At 41.4% G+C, this 18,639-nt stretch overlaps 1 protein-coding gene across 1 annotated transcript in view; it reads left to right on the top strand.

The window, feature by feature from the left end:
* The first annotated feature begins 2,030 nt into the window (after positions 1 to 2,030).
* Positions 2,031 to 18,639, top strand: part of LOC135500272 (4-trimethylaminobutyraldehyde dehydrogenase A-like) — a 30,927-nt gene continuing 14,318 nt past the window's right edge. Inside the window, exons 1-6 of the mRNA XM_064791617.1 lie at positions 2,031 to 2,066; positions 3,133 to 3,292; positions 5,293 to 5,438; positions 6,576 to 6,705; positions 8,812 to 9,164; positions 10,510 to 10,629. Coding sequence (XP_064647687.1) covers positions 3,142 to 3,292; positions 5,293 to 5,438; positions 6,576 to 6,705; positions 8,812 to 9,164; positions 10,510 to 10,629 — 900 coding nt within the window. The 5' untranslated portion in view covers positions 2,031 to 2,066; positions 3,133 to 3,141. The remainder of the gene's footprint in view (positions 2,067 to 3,132; positions 3,293 to 5,292; positions 5,439 to 6,575; positions 6,706 to 8,811; positions 9,165 to 10,509; positions 10,630 to 18,639) is intronic.

Consider the following 18,639-nt stretch of genomic DNA (forward strand, 5'->3'; position numbering starts at 1 on the left):
AGGTCAAATCAAAAACCCGGAGGATATATGATGCACCTTTGCTAGAAGTACCTACCATATTTTTTTCAAAATTTCCTGACTACTATTAAGGGAGATATTGCATATTTTCACTTTTAACGTTTGGCCCCCTGGTGGCCAAACCATGAAACGAATCGGACCGAAACTTGGTCTCCCAGGTGTCATTACATAAGGGTACATGTGTACCAAGTTTCAACTCAATAGCTCTAACAGTTACGAAACGTGCCCTGCTAACGGACGACGGACGACGACGGACGACGACGACGACGACGACGACGACGACGACGACGACGGACGACGGACGCCACGGTATGGGATAAGCTCACCTCTGCTAAGAGGTGAGCTAATAAGAGAGGAATACTGGCCAAAGGACACCACCCTGACCATAAAGCTCTGGGGCTCTGTGGCTTCAGACCTGCTTCCTTATGAAGAATAGAGAGGAATACTGGCCAAAGGACACCACCCTGACCATGCAGAATAAGTCATAGGAATAAGTTAAACCGCAGAGCTGATCACCGGCAGACTAGATACTCCATGAACATGAACAGAACAAGACTCTCTAACAAATCACATTTTAATTTGAAAGTATACAATTCTTGAGTGTTAAGCATACACTGTTCTAGTTCACGGACACAATGCAATTGAATTGAGGTGCTAAAAGTAAGCCATCAAGTACAATGAAACCTCTTTATTAAGGACACCCTTTGGACAAACGAACGCTGTCCCTTAAAGAGAGGTGTCCTGATTACAAAGGTCAAATGGTACAATTAGAAACAGCTTATTTGGGACCAGAACCACTGTCGCTGATAAAGAGCGTGTCCTGGTTTTAGAGGAGCCTGCTGGGAGAGGTTCCACTGTATCTATAACCAGAACCTGTCTTGTTCCGTATGACATTTGATAAAACTTAATTTGCTTTCGCGAAACTACATTGAGTAAAGTCAGTATTTTCTTTCAAAATGTTTGATATTTCTTCCGTCAAGAGATTATGCAACACACCACCATTATGTTTGTAAATCCACACCCCATCAATGTAGTCGTATCGTTTTGGACCACTAGTCGGGGACGACAGCCATATTTGTTTATTCGGTGTCTGCTTGTTTATGACGTATGTTCCAAAATCTGCACCAAATTTCACAGTCAAGACACCTTGAGAAAACATAACATCATAGTCCTTGCTGACTAATTGAGTGTCCGCAAGATCATCAAATTTTTCTGCCAAAGAATCGAGGGTTTCATCACATTTGTCCTGAAAATCTATATCTCCAAGTTGTTCCTCAACGCCTGATATCGCGGATTCCTTTTCAGTGAACAATGCAGAAGTTCTTGTGAAGAAACAACGTTTACCAGACACCATCAGATCAGTAAAACCGTGGCCTTTGCCTTTGGCAGCAGTCGGAGACGATGTCATCGGAAAAAGTTGAAGACCTTTCGTAGCAGCAGACGACAAAAATGTCGAATCCTTCCTCTTCATTGGTGGAGACCAGGAATGAGCGGTGAAATCTTTTGCCAGACTGCTTGCAGGTATCCGAGCATCCTTCCCTTCTAAGCCGACGTGTCTGCCACCTTCGACAAGCACATTGGCACAACTGCTACCGTACCATTTTGACCATCCCACTTTTCTCTGTAGAGGGGTTGCACAACTTCGGATTTCTCCATAATTCAGCAGTTTATGGGTAAATCTGCAACTTATTAACCTCACTGTACGTAGGCTGGTTATTCTGCCAAATACTGGGATCATCTTCATGCTCTAGATTATCATTTTACGATATTTTTAGAGGAATTTTGGAAAAAAGTTCTAATATGAAATTTTGGTGACTGGGTGAGTAAAGATTGTACCAATTTTACCGTAACTCGTAGCCATATAATGTCGTTAATACATAATTATGGCATTTCTGACAATTATTTACGAAGTAAACTACATAAATCACTACACAATATCTTGATACATAGTTTGCACTAAAGAAACTTATTTATAATTGGTCATTTAGAACATAAATTTAGTTACACTATTCGCCGTCGGGTGGTGACACTGTAGTTTAGGGAAAGGAGTGAGTGAAATTTGTGAAAACTTTTTGATAATTTTCCTATTTTGAACAATAAAAACAATTCTTATTGCGATTTATATTGTGCTTAAGGACGGCAACAATGATATACTTTGACATTCACGCACTGTCATCTCCTATTTAACACAATAACACACTAAATCTGAGCTTTTAAAGTTGGCCAATAAAATCATCAATGACAGGGTGTCTCAAAAAATATGACAACTACAACTAACAATGTCTATAATAATAATAATAATAAACGATATTTGTATGGCGCCGCTCATGTATGTATCGTGGCGCCTCACAGAGATAAAAATAAATAGGCCTTGATACATTACTTAAAAACATTACGTAAAAGGTATTAATACATAATATAAAATTATTTGAAAAGGTAGGTCTTCAGACTCTTCCTGAAAGCTGGCAGCGAGCTGGCAGATTTTATAGCCAGAGGGAGGTCGTTCCAGGGCCTTGGGGCTGCAACTGAGAAGGAACGATCTCCAATGGTACGCCTGTTGCAAGGTACTGCTACCTTCAGGGAGTCAGAAGACCGTAGTGAGTGGAGTATAAAATTCAGATTAAATTCCAGAATCTATGCCACATCAGTCTAAGGCCATGGGAATGATTAATCCTGTTTATCGTCCGAGAGATTTAAAAAGATGATGAGGCTTTTTTTCATTTTTCATTATTCATTATCGGTTTACAGTCTGATTTACTGGTCAAAACACGCGATTCAGCAAGTTCCAGTAAATGGAAATCAGGTCGGTCATCAACATGAGGCATTGAAAAAATGTCATTATTATGATGAAGAGCCTACCCTGCCAAGTTTTTTTTGTGTTTTTCAATCATTTAAGGTAAAGATGAACCACTGGAAAGATTATTTAAATAAAAAAATGATGGCAACAATAAAATAAATAGTTTTTTTTTAAAATAATGAAAATATTTCATGTTCGCTCAGAACCCATGCGGGAGGTGGACGGTAAACAGGATTAATAATTCCCATGGCCTAATTGGTGACAAATGGAAGAAGGTAAAGAGAATGGACTCTGATAACTTTTTTTCAACCTTCCAGATTCTCAAAATGATTTGTCTAAGAAGAGTGACCCTCTCGTTGCAACGGCACACAGCCAGATTCTATGCCACATCAGTTAAACTGCCCCTGAATTTTCTGGATGGGAAACGAGTTCAGCCTGAGACATTAGAAGAATTTGATGTATTCAATCCCGCTACAGGTAACGTTATCTCCTCAGAATAATAGTGAAATGTTTAGATGCCAAAATCAGGCTTCTCAATAGCATTCCGCGATGATGACGTCACTGCAGCTGCTGCCCTCTATTTCCCCATCGCTGAATTACAGGCAATGTCGGACAAACATGCGGTTTCGTACTGGATTCAGGCTTTCTAACTAGGGCAGTTAGATTCAATCTGGCACATGTCCGAGTGTTGGAAATACTACATAATTGTTCTGAATATTTCTCTCTCTGACTCTATGGTATCATTCATGCTAAAAACAATGCAGGGTCAAAGATAATTGACTTTGAAATAAGCTCAAATGCGTAGAAATAAGTGTCGATGTCCGACTGTCACGTGACTTAAACGTCATCAATATCTTATGCAAATGACCTTGTGAGCTATAAATAGTAACTTCGCGGGATGCTATTGCATAGTTTCACGGCGTTGAATGGCATAGAGGGCGCTACAAGCATGCATGTCCCCAAATTAGGGGAAAAAAAATCCAGAAAATATCTCAATTTCCCAAAAAATTAAATTCCCCGTTTTTAGGGGTAATTGACCCCGTGATGAACTTTTTTGTACCTCAGAATTCTCAATTTTGCCTCCAAATCCCATGAAATAGTACCTGAAACCTCTGAATACTACCAAGTACAGTGGAACCTCCCTTAGTGGACACCTCTCTATTAAGGACAACCTCGCTATTCTAAAGGACACTAGTTTCGGTCCCAAATTGGTGGTTTCCCTTCCATCTAACCTCTCTAATCAGGACACCTCTCTATCAAGTACAGCACTTGCCAGTCCCAAGGGTGTCCGTAATAAAGAGGTTGTACAATGTACTGTACTTATACAAACACAATAAGCAAATGTTAAACTACTGCAACAATGTAATATACAGTGGAACCTCCCTTAGCGGACACCTCTCTAATCAGGACTCCTCTCTAATCAGGACACCTCTCTAATCAGGACACCTCTCTAATCAGGACACCTCTCTAATCAGGACACCTCTCTAATCAGGACACCTCTCTAATCAGGAAACCTCTCTAATCAGGACACCTCTCTAATCAGGACACCTCTCTTATCAGGAAACCTCTCTAATCAGGACACCTCTCTAATCAGGACTCCTCTCCAATCAGGACACCTCTATTTAATTAAGGACAGCACTTGTCAGTTCAGAGAGTGTCCATAATAGAGAGGTTCTACAGTATTATCATTATCATTATTTATTTATTTAAGTGTCGCATGTATACATGTGTACAGCCAGCCTTGATAGGCTTACCAGGAACTACCACACTCTCCGTGCCAGCCAATCGTCAACATGACAGGGCATACATGCTGCCATGCAACATGCACACTCTGCCACGCCGAAGACGGGCCGACACAAACCTATCAATCAATATGGCTTACGAGCCGTTCGACAGAACAGAGGGTAGTTCTCAGCCACCGCCCCAGTGCCAAATCTATCCGGTAGTATTTCGGATAGCTAGAGCACTTCGGCAGCACGCCGAGACCCATCCCGCCATTCCACCATTTACAAGCAGTGTACCCAATGACATGTTGTCCCCAAGGCCAAGTTTAATTGTAATGTCATTTTCAACAGTTCAAGTGCTACCTTGAATAACAAATACAGTAGAACCTCTCTTAGCGGACACCTCTCTATTAAGGACAACCTCTCTATTAAGGACAACCTCTCTATTAAGGACACTGGTTTTGGTCCCAAACTTGTTGTTTCCATTCAATTTGAACTCTCTAATCAGGACACCTCTCTATTAAGGACAGCACTTGTCAGTCCCAAGGGTGTCCTTAATAGAGAGGTTCTACTGTAATATTCATTCACATTATACGATAACACAAAGACACAAACAAAAAATCATTTACAAGTTATAAAATGTAAATAAATTACATTCATTGAATCCACGAATATTGTGCTAGAAACATTTTTACGGTTGCCAAGGATACCTATACGTAGCTATATATTACACTACTTTTCTTCACTTTTTAGGTGAACAATTGTGTCGTATTCCAACGTCAGCAGCAAAAGATGTGAACCAAGCAGTTGAAAGTGGTGCACGGGCGTTCCAAGTGTGGTCTCAGTTGTCTGGGTCTGAGCGGGGGAAATTCCTTACTGATGCTGCGAGACTAGTTAGGGTGAGTGGAAGCAGGCAGTGGAAAGAGGTATAAGGGTATGTCAAGAATGGTGCCAGCGTATCAGCGAGGTACTTCTCTTAAAGGGGGACTATAGGTAGGAGCAGAGGGGCTAATTTGATCATCTTCATGTGACTAATATACACAGTAAGGGCACTGGGTCATGTAAGATTCAGCATTAAATATACTCCTCATATAAGCATGAAGCATTTCAACGTACTGTGAGATGTGAGAGACCCCTATTGGCGACTTCATGTAACTTTATCTTGCCTGCCTAGCTGCTGCCTATATTGACCCTTTAACGATGCTGCATGATTAGACCCTCTAATGTTAAGAGTGAGATTTGAACTGTAGCCCTTGTGTACAGGCCTCTTCATTCTTCACACCGCTTCTTTCAACATTGTAAGAGGGTCACTGTTCACAAAGTTAACAAGGAAATGAAAATAACTACAGTAGAACCTCTCTATTAAGTACACCCTCTGACAATGCTGTCCTTGATAGAGAGGTGTCTTGATTATAGGGGTGAAATTGAATTGAAGTGATCCACTTAGGACTGAAAGCAGTGTCCCTAATAGAGGGGATGTTTGCTAACAGGGCTGTCCGCTGTATTTCCCAACAAAACCCCAATGTCATTTTCTGGTGAAGATGAGATTTTTAGAGATGTAACAAAATATCCCAAAATTAGGCTAAATACAAAAAGGACGTCCCCAAAATTAATAATTACAGTGGAACCTCCCTTAGCGGACACCTCTCTATTAAGGACAACCTCTCTATTAAGGACAACCTCTCTATTAAGGACAACCTCTCTATTAAGGACAACCTCTCTATTAAGGACAACCTCTCTATTAAGGACAACCTCTCTATTAAGGACAACCTCTCTATTAAGGACAACCTCTCTATTAAGGACAACCTCTCTATTAAGGACACTAGTTTTGGATCCAAATTGGTAGTTTCTATTCAATTTGACGAAGACCTCTTTTACCAGGACACCTCTCTATTAAGGACAGAACATGTCAGTCCCGAGGTTGTCCTTGATAGAGAGGTTCTAGTGTATTTATGAGGTGTTCATGTAAGGTCTGATGTGAGCACAGTTCTTCAAAATATGATCACTTTGTCAAATGTGATGATACGTTTTCTTAGGAGCGCCGAGATGTTATCAGTGCCACAGAGACGATGGACGTCGGGAAGACAATAACCGAAGCTCGATGGGACATTGATGGGATGGCGGACGTGCTGGATTTTTATGCCTCCATGGCAAGGACAATATCAGGTGAGACTCAACAGTACCTAGTACACTGAGGGGCTTAACCCTCCATGTAAAAGCGTGCTCATTTTCTCAAAACTGAAGAACAGTGGAACCTCCCTTAAAAGACACCTCTCTATTAAGGACACCCTGTCTATTAAGGACACCCTCTCTATTAAGGACACCCTTTCTATTAAGGACACCCTCTCTATTAAGGACGCCCTCTCTATTAAGGACACTCTCTCTATTAAGGACACCCTCTCTATTAAGGACGCCCTCTCTATTAAGGACACCCTCTCTATTAAGGACAGCCTCTCTATTAAGGACGCCCTCTCTATTAAGGACGCCCTCTCTATTAAGGACACCCTCTCTATTAAGGACACTAGTTTTTGTCCCAAATTGATTATTTTCATTCAATTTGACCTCTTTAAACAGGACACCTCTCTATTAAGGACAGCAATTTTCAGTCCCAAGGGTGTCCTTAATAGAGAGGTTGTTTAAAGTTGAAGGTGAAATTTTCCGTTTACAGTGGAACCTCCCTTGGTGGACACCTCTCTATTAAGGACAACCTCTCTATTGAGGACACTACGTTTGATCCCAAATTGGTTATTTACATTCAATTTGACCTCTCTAATCAGGACACCTCTCTATTAAGGACAGCAATTTTCAGTCCCGAGGGTGTCCTTAATAGAGAGGTTGTTTAAAGTTGAAGGTGAAGTTTTCCATTTACTTTTATCAATTGAGACTGAAGTTATTCCTCGCTAATGCTGTTTTAAAATATGTTAGTTGCCCCTTACTCTACCGACTGCTAAGTGAACCCTACTGACTACTTAATAAGCTGAGTATGTCAGACACATGTATAGAAATAAATGAAGACTACTGTCTTCGATGCAAAGAGCTGTTTATCTTTGAAGATTTCAGATGCAAAAGTCACTTGATGTCATTGTGAAGATGAAGTGAGATAGGGGCCTAATTGTGGTAAAATGATGCTCACAGTACCTTGGATCTAAAGATCATTTAGCGTTTCATTGCAAACCAGTAAAATTCTATTGAAACTCTAGTAATAAGAGTTTTTTTTATTGCAAAACCAATAGAGTTACAGCAGTGGAATTGTGTTGACCTGGCAAGATCAGAAATGAATTCAGTGACTCTCTTTGTGCCCTTCTTTCAAGCGAACATATAACAATGCAAAATGTCGTCTTGCCTACATTCACTGAGAGCCTCTTTTGGTGTTTAGGAGAATAATATATATATATATACATATACAGTAGAACCTCCCTTAGCGGACACCTCTCTATTAAGGACAACCTCTCTATTAAGGACACTAGTTTTGGTCCCAAATTGGTTGTTTCTATTCAATTTGACCTCTCTAATCAAGACACCTCTCTAATAAGGACAGCACTTGTCACTCCCGAGGGTGTCCTATACAGTAGAACCTCTCTATTAAGGACACCCTCGGGACTGACAAGTGCTGTCCTTAATAGAGAAGTGTCCTGATTAGAGAGGTAAAATTGAATGGAAACAACCATTTTGGGATCAAAACTAGTGTCCTTAATAGAGAGGGTGTCCTTAATAGAGAGGTGTACGTTAAGGGAGGTTCTTCTGTATAAACATATGTATATATATAATGAGTCTTTTATATAGCGCAATTCCGTGACACTATAGTTCTCGCTCAAAGCGCTTTGGGATATCATATTATTACCCCGGTCTCCACAGAAATCAATCAGGTGTTTCAAGGAGCAACCAGAAGGTGCTCACTTGAACTCGACCAGTCGGGGAACTAACCAGTGACTCCGCCGGGAGTCGAACCCACGACCTCCTGATCATGAGGCCGACTCTCTTCCACTGCGCCACCGCTGCCGCTTGGAACTATCCATACCACTAATTATTACAGTGGAACCTTCCGTAGCAGACACCTCTCTATTAAGGACAAACTCTCTCTTAAGGACACTAGTTTTGGTCCCAAATTGGTTGTTTCTATTCAATTTGACCTCTCTAATCAAGACACCTCTCTAATAAGGACAGCACTTGTCACTCCCGAGGGTGTCCTTAATAGAGAGGTTCTACTGTACTTATAAAACTTGATCAGAATGACATGTACTCCCCCTTTGATAAAGTTTGACTCTTTTCCAGGGGAGCATATCACCATGCCGAATGGAAGTTTTGCGTACACACGCCGTGAGCCTCTTGGAGTGTGTGGTGGTATTGGAGCATGGAACTACCCATTCCAAATGGCCGTCCTTAAATCGGCACCCGCCCTTGCCTGCGGAAACACCATGGTATTCAAACCAGCTCCACTCACACCCATGACAGCTGTGATGCTGGCTGAGGTATACCAAGATGTCGGGATTCCTGAGGGATGCTTTAATGTCATCCAGGGTGCCGCCGAGACCGGTCAGCTACTGAGCAGCCATCCCAAGATCGCCAAGATGTCGTTTACCGGGAGCGTTCAAACGGGACGGAAGGTCATGGAAGCATGTGCAAAGGTATACAGCAGTCAATGAGAGGAAGTATTAATCAGGCCTATGCATGCAAATATTGTTGAGTTCAAGTGAGCACCTACTGGTTCCTCCTTGGAACCCTCGATTGATTTCTGTGGAGACCGAGGTGATAACATGATATCCCTAAAACACTTTGATCAGGGAAACATGGAAAAGCTCTATATAAGAATTCAATATTATCATTAGTCGTGGTTCCACCTATCATAAAACCCTGTGTTTTTTCAAGACCCGTGTCTTCGCCGTGTGTCAAAAAACCCGGGGCGCACTTACACCTATCAGTGGTGTTAGATAATGGTTAATAGCCCCGGCGACAGGTGCGCTCTAGGTAGGGAGCTCTCCTGTGTTTCTTTCCCGTTGGAGGGGGCGCAATACCGAGGCAACTACACCGCGCCATCTGTCGCCAAATCTTAGAACTTTCAATTGCCGTGTCTATTCAGATTCCACCTATCAAAAAACCCGTGTTTGAACACGGGTCTAAATTAGCCCCCGATTCTCCCATCGAGCTCGATGGGGTTAATAGACACGGGGATTTGATAGGTGGAAGTACGATAATTATCATTATGTTATAAGCAGCATTGCAGCCTTCATTTATGTACAGACTAAATATATACCTCGTACAAGCATGAATCATTTCGACGTACTGTGAGAGACCCCTATTGGCGACTTTGTGTAACTTTATCTTGCCTGCCTAGCTGCTGCCTATATTGTCCCTTTAAAGTTTAACTACGAGTTTCAATAGGACTTTGCTGGTTTGCATTGAAACGCCTGGGTATTCTGACATGTTGTGCTGCGAGATTCATTTTACGACATCATAGTGATATCAATTTTTGTCAGAAGAGACAAGACCACTAATGAATATTCATAGGTTGGAGGGTCGAGGCCTATCAATTAGACGAGTGCATGTTTTTAACTCTCAAGTACATATTTGGAGAGGTATTGAAAAAATATTTGTTGTGGCAAGTCTACAGAGATAAAGAAATTATTTGATGAAAAAATTAATTTTGAATTTTGCTAATTGGGTAATAGGGGGCGTGTTTTGAGTTTTTTCTGCCAGTTGGCTGAAAAGAGTGGAAATATCAAAGTCTGTCTAATTTGTCGATTATCAAAAAATTCCCGTGGTCAATCACCATTTTATTTTTCACCATTTACTTGCCCGACTGTCCGGAATAACATAATCTAAATTTCAGATTCACAACACCACGCGTTCTTTGATGCGTCGCGGTCAAACATTGACAATTTAACTGCTAAAAGGCTTAAAAAATCAATTGTGGTCTTGTCTCAGAATGGCTTTTAGCGTATTTTTTATCCGTTTCTTTCGTTTCTTCACCAGGATATCAAATACGTGACGTTAGAACTTGGTGGCAAGTCTCCTTTAATCGTGTTTGCCGATGCCGACTTGGACAACGCCGTAAAGGGGGCGATTATGGCTAACTTTCTCAACCAAGGACAGGTAAGGAATATTCATCTCCCTGTACCTGCAGAGCTGTATAAACAGCAATGTTTACCTGATCAGACATTCGTCTCAGTTGATTCACAGTGCATCAAGCAATGTTTACCTGATCAGACATTCGTCTCAGTTGATTCACAGTGCACCAAGCAATGTTTACCTGATCAGACATTCGTCTCAGTTGATTCACAGTGCATCAAGCAATGTTTACCTGATCAGACATTCGTCTCAGTTGATTCACAGTGCATCAAGCAATGTTTACCTGATCAGACATTCGTCTCAGTTGATTCACAGTGCACCAAGCAATGTTTACCTGATCAGACATTGGTCTCAGTTGATTCACAGTGCATCAAGCAATGTTTACCTGATCAGACATTGGTCTCAGTTGATTCACAGTGCACCAAGCAATGTTTACCTGATCAGACATTCGTCTCAGTTGATTCACAGTGCATCAAGCAATGTTTACCTGATCAGACATTCGTCTCAGTTGATTCACAGTGCACCAAGCAATGTTTACCTGATCAGACATTCGTCTCAGTTGATTCACAGTGCACCAAGCAATGTTTACCTGATCAGACATTGGTGTCAGTTGATTCACAGTGCACCAAACAATGTTTACCTGATCAGACATTCGTCTCAGTTGATTCACAGTGCATCAAGCAATGTTTACCTGATCAGACATTCGTCTCAGTTGATTCACAGTGCACCAAGCAATGTTTACCTGATCAGACATTCGTCTCAGTTGATTCACAGTGCATCAAGCAATGTTTACCTGATCAGACATTCGTCTCAGTTGATTCACAGTGCACCAAGCAATGTTTACCTGATCAGACATTCGTCTCAGTTGATTCACAGTGCACCAAGCAATGTTTACCTGATCAGACATTCGTCTCAGTTGATTCACAGTGCACCAAGCATTGCTTACACTGTCAAGCATAGTCAACTTTATTTTAAAGACGTACGCTGTTCGTTAAAAATTTTGAATTTGTAATTGAATTTGAAAATTTCCAATTGTGTCAATACATTCTAAATATAAATTTCAGCACTGCTTTTTTGTGGACAGATAGACAAACACAAATATACCAACTTTGAAGAAATTCGTGTTCATAATTGTAACTGCACTACGTCATTGTGTATTAGTGGATTTCTATTTTCCTGGATCACCAGTATTTAGGAACAGCATTCGCCTTTAATAGTAAATAATAGAGAGAATCAGTTAAATGTACATGTATGCATTAATATTCTAAACTCTTGGCTTATAAGGAGCCCGGATAAGGATATATGGGGTAATAGGCTAGTTGAATACTACCGCTAACTTACTGCTATTACTAACGCGCCAACCACGTGGCCATGGGGGAATTCCTTTATGGCCAAGTGGTTGGCGCGTTGGCCCCAGAGTGGAAGTTAAGCAACGTTGAGCACGGTCAACCTTTGGATCGGTGACCGGCGCGTACAATACAATAGGCTAGTTGAATACTACCGCAAACTTACTGCTATTACTATATGTTATTTCTTGTGATTATATTTTGTAACCCAGAAAATGTTTGCTTGGCGAAGCAATTTTATGGTCTTTTTCAAAGACAACAAGTGCTCAATGTGACTTCGTCTACGTCCGTAGTACCACAAATAAACAAATCCAACAGTTAAATTTTGGCACTTATAAGAGCGCAACCACAAATTAAACCTGCTGCAGGAATTTTCTGGGTTAAAGTTTCATGGATGAGTTATATCTTGAATCGTGGCCATTTTGCAGAATGTTTCTAAACAATTTTGTTTGATTTAGATCGATCAGGATAGGAACAGTACCTTTGGTTCTGCACATAACTCCTTTGAGGTCAAATCATTCAGGCCTTCAATCTTGGTCTTTTTTATTGTCTTAAAGGCAGCGATAGAATTTCTAATGCTGTTGCGTCATTCGGATCCAAATCCAGGCGACATGGTGGTTTGCCGAGGTTTGCATTCACATTTCTTGGTGGCTCTTGGTTCAATTCCTCCTTGTAAAGTCCACCAACAAAGGCCTTCATGTGTGCTGCCACCTTGTGAGATTTAGCTGCATTAATGTTAACCCCTTGTAGCAGGTTGACCTTGGGCATCCAGAATATTGGGATGGATCCACGTGAGAGATAGTACTCCAGCTGAGAGTACAGTATGTAGGCCATCTCGACCAGGGGGCGCTCATGGTGAAGGAAGTCTTCCACGTTGTGCATGAAGACAGTTTTCAGAAGATAACTTGTGAGGAATTTGTCGACAAAATGTAACATGCCGTCATCTTTCACAACAACTTGACAAACGACCGGATCCCTGAGACATTTTGCCAAGATGTAGGCATTCTTTACCCTGGGTTGTAAGTCCTTGATGTGTGCGACCTCAAGCAGAGAAAATGTGACACGGTAGAGTCTCTCACGTTCAGCTTCTTTGAAAGTCTTCCCGAATGAGCTCTTTTGATGTGGAGGTCTTACAACCAACTGGTAGCCCTGTTTCTTGAGGTCATCATATCCCATCATCCAGGTTTTTCTAATTGCATCATCCGGCCAGTCATTTACTTGAAGCACGGGTACAACGTCTATCGACACCACCAGACTGCGCTGTTCGTCCTCCTTCCATCTCAGTTGGATGACCGTGCTTGCACTGCCACCACCAGCAACAGCTAAAGGGGTTGAAACGATCATGTCATCACTTGAATCAATTTGAGACCAAATAAAAGAATGAATCGACTTACTGCTATCAAGAGTATTCAATCCGTCACACTTTCTGTAACCATGGCAAACATCTGTGATGTGACTTGTGGGAATATCATCTATGTCCTTGACTGTGAAGTCAAATTCATCAGGGAATCCCACCTTGGTTAATTCGGCTGAACCTCCAGTGAGTGTCACAATCGATGAGAGTTTAGCAAGGATTGCCCTAATTTTGGTATCAATGGTTACGTTCAGCTCATCCAGTTTATCCTGATTTAGGCTTTTGACCGAACCCAAACCTGGGAATTCGATCAAACTGAAAGTGGAAATTCTTTTCCTCTCTTCTACTTCATGCGGTGAAAGGGCCATCCTGAAGATATCCCACTTAATGTCTTCACTAAAAGCAAGGTAGTGGTGGGGATTTCGACCACTCAAATCCACTGCATGTTGGTTTGATCCAGCAATCAAGAGATACTTGTAAATATCTATAGATCCACTTTGAGAAAAGCATTGTACAAATTGGACATCGTTAATGAAAGACAATGTTGCACCCAATGAGTGGAGCATTCGGACACATTCAAAATGACTATGTGAGATAGCTGTGGCTAAAGGAGACTGTCCGTTTTGACCTACATAGTCTAAACCTGGTGTTTTGTTCATTTTCGCTAGAAAAATTACAACCTCTTTCTGTCCATGTTTCGCTGCCAGCAGTAACCATATTTCAATGGTTTTCTTAAGGTCGGCTTCATCAGTGATATCTTTCAAAAAGTATTCAATGACATTAATCTGTCCGTGTATCACACAGTTGTCCCGAGAAGAAAATCCATCGTTATCCTTACTCTCGATGTCTGCGCCATGTTCAAGCAGAATCTGGAAAATTTCTCTTTGACCTACTGTTGCCGCTTGGTTTAATGGAGATTTCCCCTTGTTATTATCTTTACTCTCTATGTCAGCTTTCGGTTGGTGCAATGTCTCCATTGAGTTTTCACAATCTATAGTTGTGTGGAGTGGGCTGCTCAGAACACTTGCCTCGGTCATTTCACCTCTTTCTAAAAGAAGTTTCACAACACTCTCATGTCCATTCTCTGATGCAATCCAAAGGGGAGAACGCCCTTTATCTGATTTACTCTCTATCAGTGCTCCTCTGTCTAGGAGGAGTCTCACAACACTCTTATGTCCATCATATGATGCAATCCAAAGGGGAGAACGCCCATCACGTGATTTACTCTCTATCAGTGCTCCTCTGTCTAGGAGGAGTCTCACAACCCTCTCATGTCCATTCTCTGATGCAACAAAAAGGGGAGAACGCCTATCATCTGATTTACTCTCTATCAGTGCTCCACTGTCTAGGAGGAGTTTCACTACACTCTCATGTCCATTATATGATGCAGCCAAAAGGGGAGAAAACCCATCAACTGATTTACTCTCTATCAGTGCTCCTCTGCCTAGGAGGAGTCTCACAACACTCTCATGTCCATTATATGATGCAATCCAAAGGGGAAAACGCCCATCATCTGATTTACTCTCTATCAGTGCTCCTCTGCCTAGGAGGAGTCTCACAACACTCTCATGTCCATTATATGATGCAATCCAGAGGGGAAAACGCCCATCATCTGATTTACTCTCTATCAGTGCTCCTCTGCCTAGGAGGAGTCTCACAACACTCTCATGTCCATTATATGATGCAGTCCGAAGGGGAGAACGCCCATCATCTGTTTTACTCTCTATCAGTGCTCCTCTGTCTAGGAGGAGTCTCACAACACTCTTATGTCCATTATATGATGCAATCCAAAGGGGAGATTCCCCATCATCTGATTTACTCTCTATCAGTGCTTCTCTGTCTAGGAGGAGTTTCACAACCCTCTCATGTCCATTATATGATGCAGTCCAAAGGGGAGAACACCAATCATCTGTTTTACTCTCTATTTGTGCGTCTCTGTCTAGGAGGAGTTTCACAACACTCTCATGTCCATTATATGATGCAGTCCAAAGGGGAGAATACCCACCAACTGATTTACTCTCTATTAGTGCTCCTCTGTCTAGGAGGAGTCTCACAACACTCACATGTCCATTATCTGATGCAATCCAAAGGGGAGAAACCCCTTTATCTGATTTACTCTCTATCAGTGCTCCTCTGTCTAGGAGCAGTTTCACAACCCTCCCATGTCCATTCTGTGATGCAGTCCAAAGGGGAGAAAGCCCACCATCTGATTTACTCTCTATTAGTGCATCTCTGTCTAGGAGGAGTTTCACAACACTCACATGTCCATTATCTGATGCAGCCAAAAGGGGAGAAAACTCATCATCTGATTTACTCTCTATCAGTGCACCTCTGTCTAGGAGGAGTCTCACAACCCTCTCATGTCCATTATCTGATGCAGTCCAAAGGGGAGAACGCCCATCATCTGATTTACTCTCTATTAGTGCTCCTCTGTCTAGGAGGAGTTTCACAACACTCTCATGTCCATTACGTGATGCAGTCCAAAGGGGAGAACGCCCATTATCTGATTTACTCTCTATCAGTGCTCCTCTGTCTAGGAGGAATTTCACAACACTCTCATGTCCATTATATGATGCAGTCCAAAGGGGAGAACGCCTATCATCTGATTTACTCTCTATGATTGCACCTCTTTTCAAGAGAGTTTTTACTACCCTTTTCTGTCCTTTCTGTGATGCAACAAAAAGGGGAGAACACCCATTATTATTTTTGCTTTCAATATCTGCGCCTTTTGATAGCAACAACTTTACAGTACGATTATGTCCTCCCCCGCTCGCTAGGCTCAGTGGGGTGTCGCCATCTGTATCCTTTGTCTCCAGATCTGCACCTTCCCTCAAGAGTCGCTTGACCTTTCTCAACTTTCCTTTAAAAGCTGCCCAACCGAGAGGAGTGCATCCTGACATTTTCTTTTGGAAACGATATTTGTGCCATTTCATTCAATGTACACAGTCCTTGGTGGTTGCAGTCGGTTACACCAGGCCTTTCTTCACTTCAAAAACTTTTTGTCTGTTGCTTTAACTTTGCCCTGTAAATCAAGAGTCCCGATATTAGCAACATGTGACCTAAAATCTGCATAGCTTAGCCCTGTAAATCAAATAAGAGTCCCGATATTAGCATCATGTGACCTGAAATCTGCATAGCTTAGCCCTGTAAATCAAATAAGAGTCCCGATATTAGCATCATGTGACCTGAAATCTGCATAGCTTAGCCCTGTAAATCAAATAAGAGTCCCGATATTAGCAACATGTGACCTGAAATCTGCATAGCTTAGCCCTGTAAATCAAATAAGAGCCCCGATATTAGCAACATGTGACCTGAAATCTGCATAGCTTAGCCCTGTAAATCAAATAAGAGCCCCGATATTAGCAACATGTGACCTGAAATCTGCATAGCTTAGCCCTGTAAATCAAATAAGAGTCCCGATATTAGCAACATGTGACCTGAAATCTGCATAGCTTAGCCCTGTAAATCAAATAAGAGTCCCGATATTAGCAACATGTGACCTGAAATCTGCATAGCTTAGCCCTGTAAATCAAATAAGAGTCCCGATATTAGCATCATGTGACCTGAAATCTGCATAGCTTAGCCCTGTAAATCAAATAAGAGCCCCGATATTAGCAACATGTGACCTGAAATCTGCATAGCTTAGCCCTGTAAATCAAATAAGAGTCCCGATATTAGCAACATGTGACCTGAAATCTGCATAGCTTAGCCCTGTAAATCAAATAAGAGTCCCGATATTAGCAACATGTCACCTGAAATCTGCATAGCTTAGCCCTGTTAATCAAATAAGAGTCCCGATATTAGCAACATGTCACCTGAAATCTGCATAGCTTAGCCCTGTTAATCAAATAAGAGTCCTGATATTAGCAACATGTGACCTGAAATCTACATAGCTTAGCCCTGTAAATCAAATAAGAGTCCCGATATTAGCAACATGTCACCTGAAATCTGCATAGCTTAGCCCTGTAAATCAAATAAGAGTCCCGATATTAGCAACATGTGACCTGAAATCTACATAGCTTAGCCCTGTTAATCAAATAAGAGTCCCGATATTAGCAACATGTAACCTGAAATCTGCATAGCTTAGCCCTGTTAATCAAATAAGAGCCCCGATATTAGCAACATGTGACCTGAAATCTGCATAGCTTAGCCCTGTAAATCAAATAAGAGTCCTGATATTAGCAACATGTAACCTGAAATCTGCATAGCTTAGCCCTGTAAATCAAATAAGAGTCCTGATATTAGCAACATGTAACCTGAAATCTGCATAGCTTAGCCCTGTTAATCAAATAAGAGTCCTGATATTAGCAACATGTGACCTAAAATCTGCATAGCTTAGCCCTGTAAATCAAATAAGAGTCCCGATATTAGCAACATGTGACCTGAAATCTGCATAGCTTAGCCCTGTAAATCAAATAAGAGTCCCGATATTAGCAACATGTAACCTGAAATCTGCATAGCTTAGCCCTGTAAATCAAATAAGAGTCCCGATATTAGCAACATGTGACCTGAAATCTGCATAGCTTAGCCCTGTAAATCAAATAAGAGTCCCGATATTAGCAACATGTAACCTGAAATCTGCATAGCTTAGCCCTGTTAATCAAATAAGAGCCCCGATATTAGCAACATGTGACCTGAAATCTGCATAGCTTAGCCCTGTTAATCAAATAAGAGCCCCGATATTAGCAACATGTAACCTGAAATCTACATAGCTTAGCCCTGTAAATCAAATAAGAGTCCTGATATTAGCAACATGTAACCTGAAATCTGCATAGCTTAGCCCTGTAAATCAAATAAGAGTCCTGATATTAGCAACATGTAACCTGAAATCTGCATAGCTTAGCCCTGTTAATCAAATAAGAGTCCTGATATTAGCAACATGTGACCTAAAATCTGCATAGCTTAGCCCTGTAAATCAAATAAGAGTCCCGATATTAGCAACATGTGACCTGAAATCTGCATAGCTTAGCCCTGTAAATCAAATAAGAGTCCCGATATTAGCAACATGTAACCTGAAATCTGCATAGCTTAGCCCTGTAAATCAAATAAGAGTCCCGATATTAGCAACATGTGACCTGAAATCTGCATAGCTTAGCCCTGTAAATCAAATAAGAGTCCCGATATTAGCAACATGTCACCTGAAATCTGCATAGCTTAGCCCTGTAAATCAAATAAGAGTCCCGATATTAGCAACATGTCACCTGAAATCTGCATAGCTTAGCCCTGTAAATCAAATAAGAGTCCCGATATTAGCAACATGTCACCTGAAATCTGCATAGCTTAGCCCTGTTAATCAAATAAGAGTCCCGATATTAGCAACATGTCACCTGAAAT

Source organism: Lineus longissimus, chromosome 16 (assembly GCF_910592395.1).
Source record: "Lineus longissimus chromosome 16, tnLinLong1.2, whole genome shotgun sequence".
Classification (NCBI taxonomy): Eukaryota; Metazoa; Nemertea; class Pilidiophora; order Heteronemertea; family Lineidae; genus Lineus; species Lineus longissimus.